Source organism: Elgaria multicarinata, chromosome 3 (assembly GCF_023053635.1).
Source record: "Elgaria multicarinata webbii isolate HBS135686 ecotype San Diego chromosome 3, rElgMul1.1.pri, whole genome shotgun sequence".
Lineage (NCBI taxonomy): Eukaryota > Metazoa > Chordata > Lepidosauria > Squamata > Anguidae > Elgaria > Elgaria multicarinata.
Genome location: NC_086173.1, coordinates 1,852,504 through 1,876,922, shown reverse-complemented (window position 1 = coordinate 1,876,922; position 24,419 = coordinate 1,852,504). Strand labels below are relative to the sequence as shown.

General features: G+C 53.6%; 1 protein-coding gene across 1 annotated transcript; it reads left to right on the top strand.

The window, feature by feature from the left end:
* Nucleotides 1-5,151: 5,151 nt before the first annotated feature.
* SYDE1 (synapse defective Rho GTPase homolog 1) lies at nt 5,152-24,419 on the top strand. Its single transcript, XM_063119032.1, has 8 exons — nt 5,152-5,248; nt 11,078-11,779; nt 13,021-13,734; nt 15,403-15,620; nt 15,890-16,016; nt 17,290-17,450; nt 17,789-18,017; nt 22,059-24,419. The coding sequence occupies exons 1-8, from the start codon at nt 5,152-5,154 to the stop codon at nt 22,508-22,510; spliced, it is 2,700 nt and encodes an 899-aa protein (XP_062975102.1). The 3' UTR covers nt 22,511-24,419.

The window sequence follows — 24,419 nt, the reverse complement described above, 5'->3', positions numbered from 1 at the left end:
AGCGTCCTTTGCCATCCATCTTATTCCCTCGCCAACGCAGGGTGGCAGATGCCAGAGAAGAAGTGGTGGTTCTGCACCTCATTTCCCCAAACTGGAGCAAGGAGGAGTGGCAGTGGGAAATACCAAGGAGTTAGGAAGTTAGGTATTCTAGGTATTAGGCTAGAAATCAGACTAGTCTGATTTCATATTATATGTTAATCTTTTTGACAAAGAGGTCCCAGCATGAAATGCGCATGCCCTGGTCGAGCTGGAGGAGATTGGGGTGGCGGTACAAAAGGGTACTGGAAACACCACCGTCCCTCCCTATTCCAGCAGCTGAAGCTGTGCACGTGTACCTGTGGTCAGAAAACCCGCTGATCAAGGGCAGGGAATGGATTTAGGGTCTTCCCTCGCCCACCCAGCCCCACTTTCTCTGTCACACTGAACAGCCGCTTGGTACAATTTCTGATTTTCTTACACAGCTATGTATGGGCAGCTGCTGCCTCTGCCTGTGCACACAGTTGGATTGGGCCCAAAATTTACTATTAAAAAACCTTTCTGAGGCAGCCACAAACCAGACACACTGATGCCGAGAGAATGTGATGGAAGACTGCCAAGAGCATCAGTAATCCCTCCAGTGCTGTGAGGTTGGTCTCAAGGCAAATGCTAAGTCTTTGAGGGGGGGGGGGCAAAGCTCAGCTGCTGCCAACAGCCAGGGTTCTTTGTAGAGTACTTGGCTGAAATGTGGGCAACATCTCAACCTCTTTCCTGCATCTACCTGTTTTTGCCTACTTGTGAGATCACAGCATGTGTGAGCACCTACCTACCGCTTTGCAGTTGGAGAGGTCAGGTTCTTTGGGATGTAAATGCAACCAAGCATGCAAGAGAGACTGGCTGGGTTGACACACAACGCTAACCCATGATATTGGTTTTTGAATTCTGGGTTATGTTGTGTGAGCCCAGCTGTGCTAACAAATCATGGTTTGTTAACCACAAGTTTTTAACTTGTAAACCGCCCAGAGAGCTTCGTCTATGGGGCGGTATATAAAATTAATAAAATAAATAAATAACCCTGAAAGAGAAACTGATTTATTGTTCAGTTGTGAACTCTGAGTTGTTTAAACTCTGCTACATGTGAACCCAGAACTGTAGGTTGTTTGTGGGTTGTTCTGCCAGGCTACAGGGGCAGTGGGCAAGAGCGGTAAAAAAACAATAACCCAGCCGCTCTATATGTCAGGAGTATACTGCCACAAAGTCATTTGGGATGCAGGGAGGAAGCCGATAATGAAGGAGGAAAACAATTCAGGGACTGAGAAAACTAGTTGGTTTGATCGTCTCCACAGGTTAGCATTATGTGTGAACCAGGTCACTGTCGTGGAGAGGCTCAAATACAGGGAAATGCATAGGGGTCATGTCATACTATAGAAAGTAAAGGGATGGTAAACCTATCTCAGAGGTGTACGTTTGATGAACAAGAGCTTGGAGTTCAGGTGCCAGGATCTCTTTGTAGCATTTGTCCTGCCCATAACATAAAAAGAGTTGATTGGAAGGGTTGCTGTGAGTCTTCCAGGCAGGAAGCAAAACAGCTTTGCAGCAGCTGGCAACTTAACTTCGCAAATGGCTGGCCTACCCATATTTACACCAGTTTTAAACAGGCTTTATGTCACAAAGAATCCCAAGCAGTGTAGTTTTATTGAGTATGCGAGGAATTCACTGCTAAAAGATTCTTTACTGCCTTGTGGAGCTATAGTTCTCGGGGCAGTGACAAGTAAACTGGCTCACGTCAGAACAGATGCTGTCAAAATCAAGTAGGTGTGTCATGGAATAACCAGCGTAACTCTGAATCCTTCAGAAGCACCAGCATAGCCTTCACACCAGTCGCGTCAGCCTGTATTGTGGCTCCAGCCTGTTGGCTATGCATTGGTCTACAATAAGGGAAAAGGGAGTTTGCGGTTGTTTCACAGTTGTTCCCCGGGCCACAACTCTGAGGCTCTTCCCAACAGAAGGGATGCAATGCCATTCTTTCCCTTGAGCCTCATGTTGCCACCTCCCAAACCTACCAGGAAAGTGGGCATTGTCTGGTCATCACTTTTATTGGCTCCCCACACACTGATTGGCTTTATTCATCCCATTTGTAGCCATTTGCAAAAAAGGAGATTGGATGCATTAAATGTCATTATTTGACAGCAAATTGGAGAAATGCAAACCTAATTTTGGTATAGGAACCAAACTTGCAGTCTGTCAAGTTCACCTTGCAGGGTGTGTGGGGGGCGCGCGCGCAAGGGGTGGGATGAACAAGGCTTTCGCCCTTTCCTACCAAACATCTCAGGAGGCCGAGGAAGAGCTCTGCTCTATCAGACCAATGTTCCATCAATGTACAGCACCATGTACATTGATGGTGCTATATAAATTAATAATAATAATAATAATAATAATAATAATAATAATAATAATAATAATAATAGTCCAATATTCTGTTTCCTACAGTGGTTAACCAGATACCTTCAGGATATCCACAAGTATGACAGGTACACAACAATTATTATATTTATATTTATTTGTATCCGCCTTTTGCCCAATGCTGGGCCTCAAGGCGGCCTTACAAAGTTTAAAATATACATTGGGGGGGGGGGGAGGGAAATAAAACCATAAACAATTAAAATTGTTGGAGCTCCCGATTGGAGCTCCGTTTTCCCCCCCATAGGGTTGCATTGAAAGCTAAAAAAGTAAACAACTTTTTTTCGGTTCAAGTTAGAAACCTCACATTTGGCACCATGACACCTCATGGACGTATACACACGCATGCCAAGTTTCAAGGCAATCCCATCATCCCCTGATTTTTGGGGAATTTATGAAAATCGGGCACCCCATTCACACCCCTTGGGATAGCTCCATCAATTTGCACGTTAGAAACCTCAAACTCACCACCATGACAGCTTATCCATGTGTCCACATGGACGCCCAGACTCAAGGAAATCCCATCATCCCCTGATTTTTGGGGAATTTTTGAAAATCGGGCACCCCATTCACACCCCTTTCCATAGCTCCGTCAATTTGCACGTTAGAAATCTCAAACTCGCCACCATGAAAGCTTATCCAGGGATACATACGCACGCCAAGATTCAAGGCAGTCCCATCATCCCCTGATTTTTGGGGAATTTATGAAAATCCAACACCCATTCACACCCCTTTCCAATAGCTCCGTCAATTTGCACGTTAAAAAAAAACCTCAAACTCACCACCATGACAGCTTATCCAGGGATACATACGCCACACGCTGAGACTCAAGGCAGTCCCATCATCCCCTGTTTTTTGGCGGGGCTTAAACCTGCAGACATCTCAATGGGGCCATTTCAAAGGAAATCCCAACATGCCATGAATTGGGGAGTAGAGATAAACCTAATATGAATCTTCTTCCACACTTGAAAAATGGATTTGGAACTTCCAAAATTCCAAGTGAGTGCAGGAAGGACTTCTCCCCTGAGTCAAAGCCAGACACACACAACATCCCTGCAAGGCGGGCAGGGGAGGAGAGAGGGAAGGCAGGCAGGCAGGCAGCAGACATTTCTGGGGGCATAAGGAAGTGAGCCAAGGATATAAGCCAGTAATGCATATAAAATGGAATAAATAAATAAATAAACGAAGGAGGGGTGGAATTAAAAGCAGCAGTGTTGCTGAATAAACAGCAAGAAGAACTTTTTTAAAAAGGCTATATCTGTCTTTTACCAGCAATAGGGGGACGTGCCCAGAGGAGGGGGAAGCAGCAGCCCAGTTATCCCTGATTCTTTTCCGCAATGCAATCCTATGGGCGAAAACCGCCGTTTGACCCGCGCTGTCCATTTGTTGACCCGATTTTTTAAAAAATATACCACGCGACCCGCACGATGCAGAGAGGTGAGAGTAGTCTCAAAATGACCCCCATCCACGACTGTCTAAGCACAAGAATTTTCAGAACGATAGCTTCAAAAACAACCCAGTTATCTATGGGCGAAATGTTTCAAGATGGCGATCGGAGCGCTCCGCGGAAAGAGAAGCGCTCCAAAAATGGGCGCTTCTCTTCGCCTTGCTTCTAGGGGTCCGCGGTCCGCTTCTACTCCGCCTCTGGGCAAGGCGGAGCAGGCCAATTCGCTCCTGCTTCTGCGCTTCTAATCGGAGCGGAGCACATGCCTACTGAAAATGATTGTGCAAACCCGCCTAGCAGGGCTGTCCAGGGTTTCAGGCAGGGGTCATTCCCAGCCCTCCCTGCAGATGCCTGGAATTGAAGTTCGGGGCAAGGGGGAGGCAGTTCTTGTGTTCTGCCACTGCAGATGGTGACCACTAATTGAGCATTTTATTTATTTATTCATTTATTTATTACACCATTTGTATGCCTCCCGATATCGTTGGGCTCTCAGGGAGGCATGCAGATAAAGTCAATTAAAACAGGCCCCTTGCAAGAAGGGTCATCCCATGGGTTGGACTACAACCCCCATCAGCCCCAGCCAGCGTGGCCAATGCTCAGGAATGCTGGCAGTTGAACCCCAACACATCCGGGAGGGCGGCAGGGCAGGGCAGGCGCGTTGCAGAGGGACTCGGCTACGCTTGCACTAGCCAGCACTTTACCGGCCGGGGCCACCGGCCCCGCCTGAGGACCGTCTCTGGCAGGCGCCCGGGACGTGGCGGGGCGCTCGCTCGCCTCGGCAAACGCCGGGGCCTGGCGAGGAGCTGTCATTCCGCGCCCACCCCCGGACGGGACGGGGACGGGGACGGGCCGGCCTCTCCCCTGGCTGGCTCGCTCGCGCGGGGCGTGGGAAGGAGCCGGGCGCCGCAACTGGGGGGCGCGGACGGGGCGGCGGCGGAAGTCCCTCGCCCACCCCTTCCCCGCCTCCTCCGGCCGGGGGGCCAGCCCTCCGAGGGGTCAAGACCTGGCTGGCGCCGCGGCCGGCTCCCAGCGCCCAGGCCGGGCGCCGCTCCCACTTGGCTGGGGCGGGGGTCCCTTCCCCCTCCGCCTCCGCCTCCTCCTCCGCCTCCTGCGACTACAACCCCCAGCAGCATCTCGGCCGGGGCGGGAGGGGCATCCGAGGCCTCCGCTTGCCGTCGAGCGCCCCTCGGGGGGAGCGCGCGGGGGTCTGCGCCGCCTCCTGCCTGAGGCTCCGGGGGACGCCGCCGCCGCCCGCCCCGCCCCGCCCCGCCATGGCCCAGCCGCTGCTCCGGAAAACCTTCTCCCGGCTGCGGGGCAAGGAGCGCCTCGGGCGCAAAAAGGCGCCGCCGCCGCCGCGCAAAGACCCAGGTCGGACCCCACGGAGGGAAGGGGGGAGGGAGGGAGAGCGGGGCGGGGCGGGGGGCGTCCAGGGACACCCCGTCGCCCCGGGAGACGCGAGGGGGGCCGGGAGGGCCGGCGGGCGGGGGTCTCCGGCGGCGCTTCCTCCGCGGTGGCTCCCGACAGTGGCCAAAGGCAGCGGAGGGAAGGCGGCAGCGGAGCCCTGCTTTCCCTGGAGGGCGCGGGAGTCCCGGCAAGGCTGGCTCGGCCCCTGCCCCGGCAGCTGCCTGAGGGCCAAGCCGGGAGCCGCGTGGGGCAGCCGGGGAGGCCGGCGTGCCACGCCCGGGGGCTTGCTTGCAGCCGCAGCCGCGCCGTCCCGGGAGCCGCGCGTGGGTCCCCGTCCGGCGCTGCGAGCGAAGGCGCGGGCGCGGGGCTCGGCGGCGCGGCCAGAGGGCGGCGCGGCCAGGCGGCTGCGGGAGGGACGGAGCGGCCCCGACGTCTCCTCTCCGGCCCAGCCTTCCCGGCCCAGCGCCCTCCGGGCTGCAGCCCCATCAGCCGCAGCTAGCAGGTCATGCTGGCTGGGCGTGATGGAGCCTGGTAGTCCCATGCAGCTGCAAGGGGAAGGCTGCGCGTCCTGCAGAGGGGCTGCTGCCCGCCACCGCTGGCCAGGGGATGGCCCGGAGAGAACCTCTGGAATGGCCCCCACGTGCCAGATGCCGGGTCCTTCTGCCACCGGGATCCGCTGCTCTGCACTTACCAGTCAAAGCCCTAAAAGCACCTGGCAAAAGACCCGCAGATGGTTGACTGAATGGACCGTTGAGGTATTTGAACACAGGAGGCTACAATGGGGGGGGGGGGGGTCCTTGAATCAGCCCCCGATGCAACTGCAAGAACAGCCTGCGAAAAACGGTGTCTCTCCTTCTCCAGGCCCTCATTTAATAACATTCACAGGTGATAAGACTTGTGCGAGAGAGGGTTGAAAATAGGCTTACTTCGGCAGGCCTGGGCACAACCTCACTGCCCTGGTTTACTGCACATAACGAGAAGCCACCGTGGGTGAATTTTGCCGTGGGGCTTTTTATTGTTGGAGCAGCAGCCGTTTTTAATATTTTATTAAAATATTTTATATCTTTTATTAAAGGTAAGATTCCCCCCCCCCCAACACCAGAGCTGGCCTCACTTTTCGTATCTGCATTGTGCTGTCCCCCCACCCCTCTTTTCTACTTACAACCAGGGAAAGGGCCTTTTTTGTGTTGGCTCCCTGCTTGTACAGCTATCACCCCAGAGAGGTATGCTTGGTACCAAGGCTACCAACCTTTCAGTGCTGGGCAAAGGCCTTTTGAATTAGCCAGGGCTGCAAATTTCTTTCCGGTTTTAGTATTAATTGTTGCTTCTCCCTCCACTCGAAGTCTGTTGCTGTTTTTAGCTTTGTAATGTAATTTGATGGTTTTGCTGTTGTTTTTAACTGCAAGCCATCCTGAGAGTTCTAACAACTGAAGAGTCAGCTGTTGAAGGCTACATCATCATTATTATTATTATTATTATTATTATATAACAACAACAACAATAATACTCGCTACAATAGGTATCCCAGAATAGGTGACTGAGGCCTTAGCTAGACCTAAGGTTTATCCTGGGATCGTCCTGGGGTCATCCCTGTCATGTAAATCATAGAATCATAGAATAGCAGAGTTGGAAGGGGCCTACAAGGCCATCGAGTCCAACCCCCTGCTCAATGCAGGAATCCACCCTAAAGCATCCCTGACAGATGCTTGTCCAGCTGCCTCTTGAAGGCCTCTAGTGTGGGAGAGCCCACAACCTCCCTAAGTAACTGATTCCATTGTCGTACTGCTCTAACAGCCAGGAAGTTTTTTCTTGATGTCCAGCTGGAATCTGGCTTCCTTTAACTTGAGCCCGTTATTCTGTGTCCTGCACTCTGGGAGGATCGAGAAGAGATCCTGGCCCTCTTCTGTGTGACAACCTTTTAAGTATTTCATAGAATCATAGAATCATAGAATAGCAGAGTTGGAAGGGGCCTACAAGGCCATTGAGTCCAACCCCCTGCTCAATGCAGGAATCCACCCTAAAGCATCCCTGACAGATGCTTGTCCAGCTGCCTCTTGAAGGCCTCTAAGGTGGGAGAGCCCACAACCTCCCTAGGGAACTGATTCCATTGTACTGCTCTAACAGTCAGGAGGTTTTTCCTGATGTCCAGCTGGAATCTGGCTTCCTTGACACACAGGATATCCCGGGAGCAGGCAGGGACGACCCTGGGATAAACCTTAGGTCTAGCTAAGGCCTGAGTTACCGCCCCTTTCCCCCAGCTGTGCATCTAGGAGTTTGTTGGGCAGTGATGTAAGTAAAGTGGTTGGTAACAAGCCATGAGAGAAAGAAGGGAAAGGAGTCAAATAATCAATGAAATCAGGTCATTTCTCTTTGGAGAGTTTGGTAAAGCATGTCCAGAAACAAGACCATTCCGAAGATCCTTCTACTGAAAACAGATCTCCCCACCCTGCAAGACGGGGGTGGGCCTAGCTGCTCATTCCCTTCTCCCTCTTTGCTCCCAGGCGTTCTGCTCTGTGACTTGCGTCTTCGCTCTCGAGAGCTCTGCCCTGATCAGTGGGGCTGCCCGTGTGCTGAGTTACTGGGGGACCTACAAAGGGAGCTCTGTGTCTTGGCCGGGGAGGGGACTGTGCAGTAAACAACAGGAAATCCAACTTGGCATCGGGTCTGAGCAGCTGGGAGCTTGGGAGGGACCTCCCGGCCTCAGCTGCATTGCAGGCCTCTTCAGGCCGCACGTCTTCAGGCCGAGCCCAGCGATGGTGGGCTTGGGAGGGCCCCTCCAGAAACCCTCCTCCTCTCCCCGTCGCATCGCTTTTGCTCTCCTCCCCTTAGAGACGGTTCTCCCCAAAGGCTTCAGTGGGTTGCTTAGCTCAGAGCAGTTTTGTAGCCCTAAAAGATCTGCAGAGCTCGTCTCAATAAGGCACAGCCCCTGATTCTGTTTTCAGTGCCAGGACGCAATACGGTGGCTAAAGAAGAGAGTGCCTTTGAGCAAGTGCAGAGTGCCTGCTACGCATCTGGAATGAGCTGAGGACTTTTAGTTCAAATGAAGCCATTTCCAGGCACCACTGAGCCATGGCAGCCCATGTTTTAGGAACGAAGACCTGGAGCTTTGGTTAGGAAATGCTAATGACAATAAAGCTGCTCTTGACAGTGGGTATGATGCCTACGACAGCGGAGGGGAAGCTGCCATCGTGCCAAGTAACTCAGGCACAGCAATGCCAGTGGCAGCGATGAGCAGGTGCTCACTCCGCTGCCAGGCAGCATGTAGAGCGGAGTGGAGCACCACTCCAGCCCACACTGTCATTGTAAGATTGTGTCATACTTGCAGGTTCTCTAGCAGAGAGCAGTGGGTGGCCACCACGATAAGCAAAACCCCACACTTTTCCTGCTTCCACGTGGCAGTGGCTAATCTTGATGCAGCAGCAAAAGCATGGGGTGTCTGGAAGCTCCTGCTGTCTGCCCGGGCAGACAGTGACCTACCAGGGGTCACTATCCACCCGGCCACACCTCTGCTGCGACCCCCTTCAGTTTCATGGAGGAAACATACAAGTGACGCAGCAGCGCCGCTGCGCACTCACGCCAGGGCTTTCCGTACGTATCGATAGCCCCCTGCTCACCTGCCCGGCCAGAGCCTCCAAAAGCAGGGAGTTCATTTCTCCATTTCTTTTCCAGCTTCACCAGCTGGAGTAGCGCACCTGACTCCAGTAAACTAGAGGGCAGGGAAGCATCTGGGTGCTGCTCCAGAAGGTTGCTAAAGGAAACCAGTTCTTTAAGCACCGGCAGAGGCAAGAGAAGTGGAAGTGTGCATTTCGGTGGGCGACACCAACCACCACGCTGAACCCTCCCACCCTGCCTGATATTTACTTATTTCATTTTTATACCGCCCAATAGCTGAAGCTCTCTGGGCGGTTCACAAAAGTTAAAACGACAATAAAACAACCAACAGGTTAAAAGCACAATTACAAAATACAGTATAAAGAGCACAACCAGGATAAAACCATGCAACAAAATTAATATAAGGTTAAAATACGGAGTTAGAACAGTAACATTTAAATTTAAGTTAAAATTAAGTGTTAAAATACTGAGAGAATAAAAAGGTCTTCAGCTGGCGACGAAAGCAGTACAGTGTAGGCGCCAGGCGGACCTCTCTGGGGAGCTCATTCCACAGCCGGGGTGCCACAGCGGAGAAAGCCCTGCTCCTAGTAGCCACCTGCCTCACTTCCTTTGGCAGGGGCTCACAGAGAAGGGCCCCTGTAGATGATCTTAAGGTCTGGGCAGGTACATATGGGAGGAGGCGTTCCTTCAAATAACCTGGCCCCAAATCGTTTAGGGCTTTAAATGTCAATACTAGCACTTTGAATTGGGCCCAGACCTGGACTGGCAGCCAATGAAGCTGGAAAAGGACTGGCGTGATGTGGTCTTGTCGGCCAGTCCCTGTTAATAACCGTGCTGCCCTATTTTGTACCAGCTGAAGCTTCCAGACCATTTTCAAAGGCAGCCCCACGTATAACGCATTGCAGTAATCCAGGCGAGAGGTTATCAGAGCATGGATCACTGTAGCTAGGCTATCTCTGTCCAGATAAGGACGTAGTTGGTATATCAGCCTAAGCTGATAAAAGGTGCTCTTTGATACAGCTTCGGTGGGAAACCTGCAGCCCTCAGGCTGCTGTCAGAAGCCCACTGCGTGTGATCAGTTTGGACCTCTGGAAAGAGTGACCGGTTCCTTCCCTGGAAGAGAAGATGGAGGGAGAGAGAGAAGGGGGTGGCAGAGAGGGAGAGGGGGTGACCTGCCCCTGCCCACAGCTGGCTTTGGCTCTGCCCACCAGTGACACGGGGCCTCCGACAGATTACCTGCGAGGGGAAAAGATCGCCCTCCCCTGCCACAGAGAGGAATTGGTGGAGGAATTGGCTCTTCTCAAATCGCGATTACCGCAAGGCTGCACCAGTTTCTGATCGGGCGCTCTATCAATGTGTTTTTACTGGGACTCCCTCGCCTTGGCTTTCATATTCTCACATATTTTGTTCCTCGTGTTTTGTGTAATTTTTTCTTGTAGCATTTAAATATTTTCGGTTGGCTGTCAGCCATTTCTGGGTGTTTGTTACTGGTTGCTATCCTGCCTCACTCTGAGGATGAAAAGGGTCCTCACTAAGGGATGAATTGTCCCAATCCAGATGCTCCTCAGCTCCAGCTGGCTTTCTCGCAGATGCTGGTTTTGTGGGGAACATTGGTCAAATGCTAGTTTAGGAGCTCCAGACTTCAGTCTCCTGCTTGACAAACTAGACTTGGCTTCTAGGACCTTTCAGCCAATGCCACTGGCATCCACTGACTCCTTCCAAACACTCCCTGAAGAACTGGCAATCTAAACAGCTCATGATGTCTATAATCTCTGGGTCAAACATGTGGCTGGTCAGCACATCCGTTATCCAAATATCTAAGGCCCAGTTCAAATCCCGGTCCTGCTGTTGGGAGGTGGGGTGGGGGAGTCAGCTGGCCTTCACAGATCTTCAGCTGGCATGCACCTCCTTGACTGGATGTGGGAGGGGCACAGCGTAGTGGAGCTGGGGGAGGCCCAGAAGCTATCCAGCCCACCCTGTGTTCCAAACAGGACCTCCGGCACCTAAAGCTTCCCTAAGAGTTGCCTTTGCCAAGCCCCCAAGGAAGGAGGCTCCACAACCTTCCATTTCCGGGCTGTTATCAAGACTTTGCTAATGGCGTTTCCTGCCCACAGCGTTCCAGCCAGGCGTATATCGAAAAGAGTCAGGACGGACCAACGCTTTGCTTTCTGCTCCCCACAGAGCCTCCACCAGCTGCTCCAGAGCCCTCTGCAGAGCCTGAACTGTTGGGGCCCCTCCCGCCGGATGCCGGGTGCCGGAAGGGGGCCAACATCACCGTGTCGAGGAAGCAAAACTGGGCCAAGTTCACTTGGGGCAGCCAGGAGAATTCCCGCAACCGGAAGCTGTGCCGCAACGCCCCCAGCACGGCCCCGGGGCCTGCTGGCCTGGACGAAGGGCTCTTCCCAGAGAGCCTGCCCTCCGTTGGCTTGGTGGTGACATCTGAATCGCCTGTCAGCAGCTTGGAGGGTTGCAGCTCCAGCCTCAGCGCCAAGTACAGCAGCCAGGGTGCCTACCTGCAGAGCCTGGAGAGAAGCAGCCGCCACTGGGTTCTGTCCGCAGGGAAGAGCCAGGGCACGGAAGAGCGGGCTGCCAGCCCCGGCGCTGAGCCGGCCAGCGTGCTCGGCGGCACTGAAGGGGAGATCTGGTACAACCCCATTCCTGAGGATGAGAACCTGCAGCTGCCCTGCCTTGAAAGGAGATGGGGCAGCAGTGCTGAGAACCGGAGCAAGAAGGGGAAGCCAAGGGAAGTCGGAGCTGCAGGGGAGTGTGCCCGCCTCGGCGCCTTGCAGCAGGCAGCCAACGATGGCTTGCGGACTCTCCCAAACCAAGAAAGGCCGGCTCAGCCAGCTGGAGAACTGAGCAGCCCCCAGACCCTGGCCTGTGGTGAGCGTGACTTCCTCTTCTGTGGTCCCCGCCTCCTCCTCCTCCTCCTCCTCCTCCCACTCCCACTCCCACTCCATGCCAAAGCCTACGCCCTTTCCCATGCCACGTCACTGAAACCACGCCCTCCCACAGGCTCCCATGACTTCGACCCAATCCTCAGGGCATCCCTCTTCCTGGCAGTTGTAGTCCCAGCGCAGTGAGCCACTTTGGGGGGCATCAAGCGAATGTCATATATTCTCGGTGTTGCACGTATCCTGTGCCTGTGAGACCTCTCATACATGTAGCAGCCTCTGGCAGTTCCAGTCTGACAGCTGTTCAGTTTAAGTCAATCCATTTTAATTGGCCATTTATATTCCATTTTAATGCTTTTTGGAGTTGGCGTCTTACGGAAACACTAATTTGCCAACAGTAATAATTGCCAGTAAAATTGAAACGATCAGGTGCTGCGCTATTTCATGTGTGCTCATTGACATTGAGTGTCTGTTTTTATCTACAGCACACGCTCCTCGGCTGTGCCATAGCCCCTTTTTGACGCATCCGCACCCCGTTCCTAGTAATTTCCACTCTGGGAAAGTCACTGGCGCATAGTCAGCTGGGAGCATCTCTTGCATGAGACTCATGAGCCTGGAATGTGGAAGAGAACATCCCCCATCTTCTCCGTGGACTCTTTGCTAAGGGCTCTAGAAGGCCGCTGGCCCTGTGCTCTGGGGCGTCTCGGAACGCCGCGGCTCTTGCATTTCCGGCCGTCCCTGCGGGGAAACCTCCCTCCTTCATTGAAAGCAATTTAAGTTGTGCACATTCTCTGACTGCTTTTGGACTGACAAGCTCCCAGCTTGTTCGGCAGCCACGGAGAATATCGGTTTGGTTTCTGACCCAGCACCAGGAGCTTTGGTGCCGTCCATCTTGCCATGTTGACATACGTGTCCGCATGAATGCTTAGATGGCATTTCACGCGTGATACCTGTGTGAGATATCCACAGCGGCTAAAGAGAGGAGGGCGATCACTGCAGAGGAGAGGGCGTCCTGTGGCCAGACTGTTGTATTGCTTTGCTCTTTCCTTAGGACAAGAGCTTCCTTAGGACATTGACCCTTTTGGTGGGAAGCCCTGGATTCTCTGCTGTTGTGAATCCAGTCCACAGACCAGACCAGGCCTCCCTTTCTCTCCCCCCTCGGAGCCTCTCAGGCATCCGCTGGGTAAGCGGCAGTTGGTTTGACTTCTCTTACGCAGTTTCTCTCCTCAGGAAAGACGCCAGTCTCCAGCGTGGATCCCGAGGGCGCTGCCCCGGTGGCCCAGAGCGCTCTTGCCCACAAGAAGGGCCACTCGCTTGGCAAGGCCAAGTCCCCGGGCCCAGTGCGGAGTCTCTCCATGAAGATGAAGAAGCTGCCGGAGCTGAGGCGGAAGCTGAGCCTGCGCGGCTCCCGCCCCCGCGGGCCAGAGCCAGAGGGCAGCTCTTCCCCCAAGGAGTCCGGCAACGTCATCAGCCGCTACCACCTCGACAGTAGCGTGGCTTCTCGGCAGCCCCTGGTCCGGGGCAAGGTGGCCAGCAAAGGGGGCTACTTGAGTGACGGCGACTCCCCAGAGCTCCTGGCCAAAGCCGAGGCCTGCCTGGGGCTGGACGGGGGCTCCTTCCGGCCGTACTGTTTTGCTGAGCAGCCCAGCTGCGCCCAGCACCTCTCCGGCCTTGTCAGCATCCACCTGCTGGGGGTGCAGGACTTCAGGCCCCACAAGGCTGAAGCCAAGGAGGCCTTCTGCGTCCTCCAAGTAGACTCGGCTAACAAGGCCCGCACGGCCCTTCTGCCTTGCCAGGCAGCCTTCCTCGACCTCAACCATTCCTTCCAGCTGGAGTTGGACCACGCCCAACTCCTCAAAGTCGTGGTCTTCTCGTGCGACCCCACTGTGGGCAAGAACCGTGTCTGCTGCCACGGCACCATCGTCCTGCCCCACATTTTCCAAGGTAAGGTGGGCCGCAAGGCAGGAACAAGTCCAGACACAGGCAGCTAAGTTGTTTCCTAAGGAGGTGGGAGCTTGGGGTGGGTGGGGAGAAAGAAGCTCTGTGGGCCACTGGTCCCTTGTACCTCCTCCGTGCGCTGGTGGACTGCAGAGCAGCAGGGGCCCGGCTGTAGACCAGCAACACTCCCCCTTGCAGGCATGGGGTCAGGAGCAACGCTGGTGCCCTTTCACCACTTGCCTCGCACTTTTTGAGATGTTAGGGTTGGAAATCATGTGCCTTGCAGCTGCAGCTGCTTGGGAACATCCGAAGCTGCCCTGGGCCAGGTGAGAGTCTTCGTCCTTCCAGGCAGGGTGGCCTAGTCGGACAGGGAGCAGCTCTCCAGGGTCTCAGTCCAAGGCCGTCCCCACCCGCTGCTGCCTGAGGATTGAAGCTGGGACCTCCTGCGTTCCAGGGAGGGGGCCAGGCTCTAACCGTTGGCCAGAGCCCCTCCACGCTCTGCCTCGCCAGGGCTGTAGCCTAGATCAGCAGTGAGCAGGCATGTTGAAGCCCCGGGGTGCAGTCTGTGAGTGGGGGGAGCTGTCAGGGCCCACATGCCATTAGTGGGGGGAGCCAAAGCCAGACGTGGGCAGGGCCACCCTTTTTCTCTCACCCTCTCTCTGCCAACCCCCCTCCCTCCTTCCCTCTCATTCCTCCCGTCCATCCATTCTCTTTCTCATATACGCAATCCCCACAGTCAGTGATGTGGGTCAGAAAATTTGCCAATACTTTATTATTATCTTTCTGCAGAAGGTTCTCTGGTTCATGAGTTTATTAGTGAAAATACGCCAATTGCAAATACAATATTAGGCAAGCTCAGCATTTTCAAAGTTGCAATTAATGTTTTTCTGGTCATTACTCTTAGCAAGTATTATTTATATATTATTAAGACTTATATACTGCCTTATTGCTAAAAAGCCATCATGTGAGTGAACACGTACGTCATTGAAGTGCACTACTGCTTCAGAGTAAATGGAACTAATAAATAGTGACAACCTTAGTGGAAGAGAGATGAACTCGTTGAAATGGATGAACGCCTGTCAGCATGTGATTCTCATTACTTTGGGTCGCTAAAATTAATTAGTGTGTCAACAGTTTTTGGTACCTTTCTTTTTCTCTCTTAAATTTAAGCAAGGGAAGTTCACGCTGTTGCATTTACATTTTTACAAGTATTCCGGTAAAAAATCCTACGTAATATAAAATTTAAATCACATTAGGTGTGTGATCTTACGCATGGTTAGACAGAAAAAAACCCTTAATGTCTCCCAGCATGGATTGTATGGCCAAGGGGCCCAGAGCGACGAAGGCGGATCTATTCCGGCGGGCCTATCCAGCGAAATTTTAGAATGTTTTAAGGATGTTTTAATCATGTGTGGTATGTTTTTAATCACTCTTTAACGTGTATTTTATATCATGTTTTTATACTGCTTGTTTTATACTCTGAATGGTTTTAGTTTTTGTGAACCGCCCAGGGAGCTTCGGCTGTTGGGCGGTATAAAAATGCAATCAATCAATCAATCAATCAAGGGGGTGGGGGTGATGGGTTGGAGCTGAGGCGGCTGGCGGTCCATCCTCACCGCCTTCCTCTCCTCCTCCTCCTCCTCCTCCTCCTCCTCCTCCTCCTCCTCCTCCCAGGAAGCAGGACCCAGCAGGTGGCCATGCAGCTGGAGCCACGGGGGCTCCTTTACATCAGACTCACCCTGGTGGACCAGTGGGATCCATCCAGCGGTGACCGGGAGCCACAGGTCTTTGGAGTGAACCTGAGCCAGCTGGTGGAGCGGGAAAGGGCCGCCGTCAAAGTGCCGCTGCTGATCCAAAAGTGTGTCGCCCAGATTGAGCAACGGGGATTGAAGGTGAATGCTCTCTCCCCCACCCTCCCCCAAACGCTCCCTCCACGTGGCCTCGTCCCAGAAGACCCAGGACGGGCTACCGAGGCTGCTGGAGGCCTGCGTTGCCCGTAGGGCTCGGCTTCCTGTCTCCCAGGCGTGTGGCTCTCCAGGGACAGGAGGCGCCCGGCGTTTGCCACAGAACATCTGGGCAGCAGAGCCGCCCTCTCTGTCCCCCCCCCATCCCCGGGCTGTCGCCGTGTCTGCCAAAGTGACGGGCTCCGTTCTGCTTGTAGGTTGTGGGTCTGTATCGCTTGTGCGGCTCGGCGGCAGTGAAGAAGGAGCTGCGCGACGCCTTTGAGCGGGACAGTGCTGCCGTGGCGCTCTCCGAAGACCTCTACCCAGACATCAATGTCATTACAGGTCAGTGCTCCCAGCTGCCCTCTCCACTGAGCCCGGCCACCAGTCAGAACCCTGTGGGCCCTGGAGAACCCACGGCTGGCTTCTCTGCGGAGCCTTCGGGGACCCGAGGGCAGGCAGCGCTGCACCTGTGCTGCTGTGCTTCCTGTTTCCTTCTAGCTGAGGACAAGGGGCCTCAGCACCCCGCTCCTGGCTGAGGACGGCGCATCGGCCCAGCTCAGCCTCAGCCTGCCGCAGCTGCAAAGGGCGCTGCTCTTGGGCTGCCATTCGGTTCCTGGTTGACCCAGAAGTAGCAGGGAAGGCGGGTGGGCCTTGGCATGGGGGACCCAGTGGGAGAAGGGGCCAGCAGGGAGGAGTCCGGCTCCAGAGGTGACCGGGGTTGCCGGAAGAGGAAGAATTGATACCAGCAAGCCGCTTAACCGGGCCAAGGAGGGGAGACGGGAGGAGAGCCTCTGGCTGTGTTCCTTGCTTCCAGGGTGGAGCCCGGCTCAGGAGCCGGAGCCTGGATGGCACCAACAGCTGCTGATGCCCTTCCAGTCAGCCTGCCTCTTTATCTCTCGCGAGCGATGCTCATGGGATGAGTGCCAGCCCCGGCGGTTGGCTTTTCCGTATCTTTTGGAAGATGGAGTGGAAGGGGGACATTCTTGGCTCAAGCGACGCTGGTGGAAGTTTGTGGGGGCGTTTTGAGTTCCGCTCTGCCTGATTTGGAAGCAGGCAGACGTTGCTGGGTGGCTCTTCCCTGGAACTCCCCACGCTGCCCTCGGCCTTCTTAAGAACCCTATGGCCCCCGCCTTCTTAATTTTCATGTCAGGGCTGGAAGAGTAGCCACATAGGGCTGTCGCGGCAAAAGGGCTCCTTCCCCTCCCCCTGCCTCCCCCCCCCCCCCGGCCACACTCACATCCCCTCCTAGTCCGCCCTGCGTGAAGAGGGCTTTTGCCTGCAAGGGTTCGTCACGCCAGTCTGGGCCACTTGATCTCCAGCGTGCCGTGGGCGTGACACTCTCTCAGCCCCAGTAAGCTATTAGTGCCGCTGAATGCCAGGTGTTGGGGAACACCGGGAGCGCGGGGATTTTGCCCTCACGGCTTGTCTGTGAGCTTCCCCAGCTCAGAGCAGCTGGCTGGCCACTGTGCGACCAGGATGCTGGACTGGGCGGACCTCTGCCGTGATCCAGCAGGGCTGGCAGCAGCCCTCTTCAGTAAAGGCCGGGGAATGAGCTGGGAGGGGAGCCGTGGAGATGGGAAAGGACGCCGGTGTTTTCAGCTTTCCTCCTCCCCAGGAATCTTGAAGGACTATTTGCGCGAGTTACCCACACCTCTCATCACCGACCTGCTCTACCAAGCGGTACGGGGAGCCATGTCCAGTCGGCCAGTGGGCCGGGAAGCTAAGGAGTCGGTGGCCACGACGGCGCTTCTGGACTGCCTGCCGGAAGTCGAGAAGGTGAGGGCTCCGGCCAGGAGAGAGAGCAGCAACACACACACCCCACTCCCCCACGCCCACCCCGTTCCTGATCTTGTACATTCCTGCTGGGCCAATGATGACCCCTTGCAACGGAGTGTGGTTCTGGCTGACCAGGGGGGCGTGGCGTGGATCTGTTATTGGGCTCAGACTTGCCTTCCTGCTGCCCTCAGGCCCTTCCAGTTTCCTTGCTGAAATGCACCCCCCCACCCGCCGCCAGAACGTCCCCCTCCCCTCTCCACGAAGGCTGCATCCTCTCCAGCATTGGAGCAGTGTTGCAAAGCTGGGCTGAAAGACGCCTGTGTGCCTCCATGTTCTAGGCCACCCTGACGGTGCTGCTGGACCACCTCAGCCTGGTTGCTGCTTTCCACACCTTCAACCGAATGAATGCCCAGAACCTCGCTGTGTGCTTTGGGCCTGTGTTGCTGATCCAGGGGGCAGGGGTCCCAGGGGCCCGCAGCGCCGGCCAGCGCCACCACACCATCGCCAGCACCATGGACTTCAAGCACCACATTGAAGTGTTGCATTATCTGCTACAGGCCTGGCCAAGTGAGTGACCCCGGGGTGGTGGGGAGGCGAGTGGGTGAGGAGAGATGGCCTGTGCCCCAGAGAGGGAGGCCTGCCTGGAGGCATGTGGGGCTCTGGGCGAAGGACACTTTGTCTTCCCTTACTGGGGGGAGAGGTCCCCTGGAGTCCCAATGCATTGTAGGGAACGCGCTGAGAGCCAGACAGGCCTAGAACGGGGGAGACGTTGAGTACAGAATAAGTTTCAGGGGGTTCTTACTATCGCCCTGGATATATTTGTGCATCTGATGATGTATCCCTTGGTTGTTGATCCAAAAGTTAGCTCTAAGCCTGTCTCTGAGGGCCTTTCCAGGTGACCGAGAAGAGGATGCATGTGCAAGCTGGCTTTGATTTTTTATTTATTTATTTATTACATTTCTATACTGCCCAATAGCCGGAGCTCTCTGGGTGGTTCACAAAAATTAAAACCATTCAAAGTATAAAGCAACAGTATAAAACCATAATATAAAATACAATATAAAAGCTCAACCAGATAAAAACAGCAGCAATGCAAAATTATGAATTTAAAACACCATGTTAAAATGTATTTATAGATTGTTAAAATGTTGGGAGAATAAAAAGGTCTTCTTCACCTGGCGTCTAAAAGCATATAATGTAGGTGCCAAGCGAACCTCCTTAGGGAGCTCATTCCACAGCCGGGGTGCCACAGCAGAGAAGGCCCTGCTCCTGGGAGCCACCTGCCTCACTTCCTTTGGCAGGGGCAAGGTTCTGAGCATTATTACATTTTAAGAGCAATGGCAAGGGAGAAAGGCACTAACAGTGCCACGAAACAGGAGAGAAAGTGCTCTCAGGTGCCTAGGAAATCTTTTATTGGGCCCAATGCATTTCAGGAAGACCTTTCCCTCTAAAAACCACTGAAGGAGGGGCTGATTGTGCTCCCAAGGACAGCACTCTAGAGATGGCAGGTGGGGATTCTGCCAGTGGGTGGTGGGGCGGAGGGTCACCACAGGCAGAGCCAGCTAGTTTTAGTGACATTGCATTGGGCAAACCACAGGCAGAGAGGCACAGCGCTGTTAACAAAAAACTGTTGTTCTAAAGGCGTTAAGCCACCTATCCGGCATGTGAACATAGTGAACCTGCATTTCTCCCCAGCAAAAGAGCAAAAGTTCTTTTAAGGAATCAGTTTTGCCCCAGACACTCAGAAAGGCTTTTTAAAAGCCACGTGAACGGGATGACCAGAATAGTAGAGAATATTCTAAAATGTGGCCACAGCAAAGATTTAAGTAATACTGTTTTATTTTCAGCCCCTTTCCTAATAATCCCTAACATGAAATTTGCTTTTCCTTCTAAGCTGTGCACTGAATTCTGAGCTATTCACCACAACCTTGAGATCGCTTCCTTGAGTAGGAGACACACCCAATCTATAGTGTATATGTACAGCTGGGAGTGGGGTTGGGGTTATTATTATTATTTATTACATTTATATACCGCCCCATAGCTGAAGCTCTCTGGGCAATTTGCAAAAGTTAAAAACAGTGAACATTAAAAATAAGTATACAAAATTTAAAACCATAAAAAGCATAAAAGACAAACACAAACAGACAATATCCATTTAAAACTGGGTTGCCCCAGTTTACATCACTTCCCTTCAGACAGCTTAGTGAAGTATTTTAGGGACTCTCCACAGTGTGCATGGTTTTTCGCCTTTCTGAAGAATTGGATAGCACGCTTGGCTATCTCACTGTTGACCCCTGATTCCAGGCCAATTATGAATGGCAACAGTCCCACTACAGATTCGTAGCATCTCATTACTTTGCCCTATTCACCCTCCTGCTTTTCTTTATTATGAAAATTGTCCGTTTTCCCCTAACTTTGGCTTCCTATTTTCTTCATTGATACATAAAAGGAGATGTTGTTTTATCCGATGGCTGCTAAACTTTGTTAAGAGTCTGGTAATATTCAGACAATGCAACCCCATGCACATCTACCCAGAAGTAAGTCTCAGTGTGCTAAATATGGGCTGCAGCCTGAAAATCTAAGTATATACTGCCTGGATTGCTATGCATGTACTGGTGTTTGCTCCAAATCATTGGTGAAGCAAAACTTTCCTTGGCAGAAGCCATGCTGATCCTTCCTCAGCAAGGGTCATTCTTCTATACCTTGAGGGGCTGCCCATACACTTTAAAAGCTGTGCAGTGGCGCTGCATCAGTTATACGGTGTAGCAGCCACCTCGAAGCCACCTCGGGGCTTTCTCAAGAAGCTACGCTTTTAAAAAGTCAAGGACATACCCTGACTTTTCACGCTGGAGCAATGTCACCACGGTCCTTCCACCGTCTGTCCTCACTCCAGCGTCAAGGCAGAGGTATTCCTGGGTGGAAGGTAATCCCTGATTGGTCACTGGAAGCCCTGGCAGAGGGCAGGGGATGGGCCCGGCCAGCTGAATGGCCGCTGGAAAACCTGTGCTGCCTTCGGTGTTCAGACTAGCCGCCGCCACCCCACAGCAGCAAAAGCGGGAGGTTTTCTCAAAAGCAGCGGTAACCTGGCGCCGTGAAGGCTGCCTCTCGGACTAGTCATAGAATGCTTTTTGCCAATATCCCTGGAACAGGATGATAGGTCCAGGTTCTCTCACTTAGCCCTTCCCCTGGAACTCACTGCCAGTGCGTCAGCTTCGCCACGGAACGTATGAAGTGTGATGAAAAAGTTGAACAGCGCACTGAGATCGTAACTGAATGCACTTTGTGGCAGAGTAGCCAGAGCAGGTGATTTTTCCTTAGATATTCATGTGATGTGAGGCTTTTTAGCATTGACACACTACTAGCCTGAGCTTAGCACTGGACTACAGAATCGGACTCAAAGAGTACTTATCAATGGAACCTTCTCAAACTGGGGAGAGGCAACGAGTGGGGTGCCACAGGGCTCAGTCCTGGGCCCAGTGCTCTTCAACATTTTTATTAATGATTTGGACGAGGAGGTGCAGGGAACGCTGATCAAATTTGCAGATGACACAAAATTGGGTGGGATAGCTAATACCCTGGAAGACAGAAACAAACTTCAAAGTGATCTTGATAGGCTGGAGTGCTGGGCTGAAAACAACAGAATGAAATTTAATAGGGATAAATGCCAAGTTCTACATTTAGGAAATAGAAACCAAAGGCACAGTTACAAGATGGGGGATACTTGGCTCAGCAATACTACAAACTAGAAGGATCTTGGAATTGTTGTAGATCGCAAGCTGAATATGAGCCAACAGTGTGATGTGGCTGCAAGAAAGGCCAATGCTATTTTGGGCTGCATTAATAGAAGTATAGCTTCCAAATCACGTGAGGTCCTGGTTCCTCTCTATTCAGCCCTGGTTAGACCTCATCTAGAGTATTGCATCCAGTTCTGGGCTCCACAATTCAAGAAGGACGCAGACAAGCTGGGGTGTGTTCAGAGGAGGGCAACCAGGTTGATCAGGGGTCTGGAAACAAAGCCCTATGAGGAGAGACTGAAAGAACTGGGCATGTTTAGCCTGGAGAAGAGAAGATGGAGGGGAGACATGAGAGCACTCTTCAAATACTGAAAAGGTTGTCACACAGAGGAGGGCCAGGATCTCTTCTTGATCCTCCCAGAGTGCAGGACACGGAATAACGGGCTCAAGTTAAAGGAAGCCAGATTCCAGCTGGACATCAGGAAAAACGTCCTGACTGTTAGAGCAGTACGACAATGGAACCCGTGACCTAGGGAGGTTGTGGGCTCTCCCACACTAGAGGCCTTCAAGAGGCAGCTGGACAACCACCTGTCAGGGATGCTTTAGGGTGGATCCCTGCATTGAGCAGGGGGTTGGACTCGATGGCCTTGTAGGCCCCTTCCAACTCTGCTGTTCTATGATTCTATGATGGCAGATCGGACCCGGCAACTTCTAGGCAGGCTTGGGGCCGTGACCTAGAAATCAGCTACGGGCTCTTGTGCAGCGTCACCGTGATGTCATCCCCAGCTGCCAGTTCCAGAGTCTTGTCATGGGGAACACTGTCGTCCTTCCTTCAGTTCTGGGTGTCTTAACTTGCCCCCCGCTTCCTCCCTAGCTCCACGCAGGATGAAAGAAGAGGACCGGCACAGCCCGCCCAGCGGTCAAGCCCAGCACCAGTGCCGCCCTGCCCTCGATCTGCCGCTGCTGCCAGCCGCTGTCGTGGCCCGAAGCCGCCCGCGAGGGCTGGAAAGTCCTCCCAGTAACCGTTATGCCGGAGACTGGAGCGTGTGTGGGCAGCAGTTCCTGGCGGGGCCCAGGCTGGGCAGCGACATGGACTATGACGAGGTGGCCGGCAGTGAGAGTGACAATGAGGAGGGAGGGGGCCGAGAGGCGGCGCTGAGAGAGGGGCTGGCCCGCCACAGCCGGACGGTCTTCGTGGGCGACTTCGCCTTGGTGGGGGACCCGGAGGCCCCTCCCTTCAGCCCACGGCTCAACCTGAAGGACTTCGACGCCCTCATCTTGGACCTAGAGCGAGAACTCTCCAAGCAAATCAATGTCTGCCTGTGAGCCGCTCTCTCAGGGCGCCAGAGCAGTGTGAGCCCTCGGGGGGGGACTCGGCCTCCTTCGGCCAGTCAAGCCATGGCCAGGCCAAGCTCGGGCAGCTGACCCTGCCGCTTGTATCAGTATTCTTTCCGTTCACGGTGCCTCGAGCCCCGAGTGGGCGTTTTTCGGTGGTGGCTGCCTGGAGCTCTTGCTGACTGGCTGTCAGGCTGCAGTTCTGGCTGAGGACTTTGGACACCCACCCACCCCGAATTCTCTACATGGGCTGGAGGGAGGAGCAAGTTCCCAAGCTGTGCCTTGGTCCTATACTTCAACGCAGCCGTCCCCAACCTGGTGCCCTCCAGATCTACGACCCCCAGCATTCCTGACCGTTTGCCGCATGGACTGGGGCTCATGAGCGTTGAAGTTCGAAATGTCTGGAGGGCACCCAGGTTGGGCGAGGCGGCGGCGGCGGCTCGAGGTTTTGTTTTCTTTGCTTGAAAAAGTATATCTTGAATAGGTAGTATTTATGTAGCACACTTCCCTAATCGTCCGGAGCACTTCAGCAGTCTTTGAAGGTAGGTCAGTATTATTTCCTTCTCTTATGATGGATGGAGAGGCTGCCTTGAGTGAGAGTTCATGGCTGAGCTGAGGACTGGACTGGGGACTTGTAGCTCCTGCTCTTAACCGCTCTGCTCAGGGCTGGCGCTTGGTTCAAGGGGGCCTGTGCCAAAGCGTCCCTCCAGTGTGCCCCGGGGGGCTTATGGGGTGGCAGCAGCAGCGCTCCGATGGGTGTTGGGAGCCAGCATTTAAGGGTTCCTCAATGCCCTCAGCACAGCATCCTTCCAGGGCTTTCTGGGCAGCTAAAATGCCCCTTCCCTGGCTAAGTCACCCCATGGTCATTGGAGCATTGGGGGGCAGGCATGGGTGGTGGGCCCTGCCCAGGCATGGGGTCCTAGCAGCTGCTCAAGGGTGCTTCACACTGTTGCCAGGCTGGGCTGTGAGCTCTGAGCCTCTTTAGCTTTTAGGACGGCTTCGATCAGCCTTCTCCAATCTAGAGCCCTGGCTGTGGTGGTGTGTTGCATGTTCCTTCTACCAAACCTGACCCCAAGGTTTGGTTCTGCTGCAACCACATGTCCCCTGCAACATGTAGTTAGGCCCTCCGTGTGCTGGGTCATAAGCAAGGTCAGCCTCTCCAGTAGGGTGACCCTATGGAAAGGAGGACCGGGCTCCTGTATCTTTAACAGTTATAGTGAAAAGGGAATTTCAGCAGGTGGCATTTGCATGCATGCAGCACCTGGTGAAATTCCCTCTTCATCACCACGGTTGAAGCTGCAGGAGCCCTGCCCTCTTTTTTGGTCACACTAGTACAGCTCCTGCAGTTTTAACTGTGGTGATGAAGAGGGAATTTCATCAGGATCTCCATATATACAAAGGACACCTGCTGAAATTCCCTTTTCTATGCAACTGTTAAAGGTACAGGAGCCCGGTCCTCCTTTCCATAGGGTCACCCTACTCTCCAGAGTGCTGTGGGAGTTTGTTATTCTCCATCCCTTTTATGAGAAGATGGGAGCCCTTCTGCTCATCCCTAACGCTCCTCTGGCAGTGCAGTTTCCAGCCAGCAGCTTCAGGGGCAGGAGGAGCCTTTCCCGATCCTCAGGACATAGAGCCATAGCCAGCCTAATAGAGAAACATGGTACGGAGGATATGGATGTTTTTTAAAAAATGTGTATGTCCTTGTGGACAATTAAAAAGAGCTGTGAACATGGGATTTCATACTACCTGCCTCTGTGTGAATGTGAGAGAATGATTCTATTGCGCATTTCGGGGCCTTCATCATGTTTTATACAGCTGTCATTTTATGCCACACTAAAATTTGGCTTAACTAAATGCAAGACCTCAAGTTTTTTGCACTATAAAATCCTTAATTCTGCAA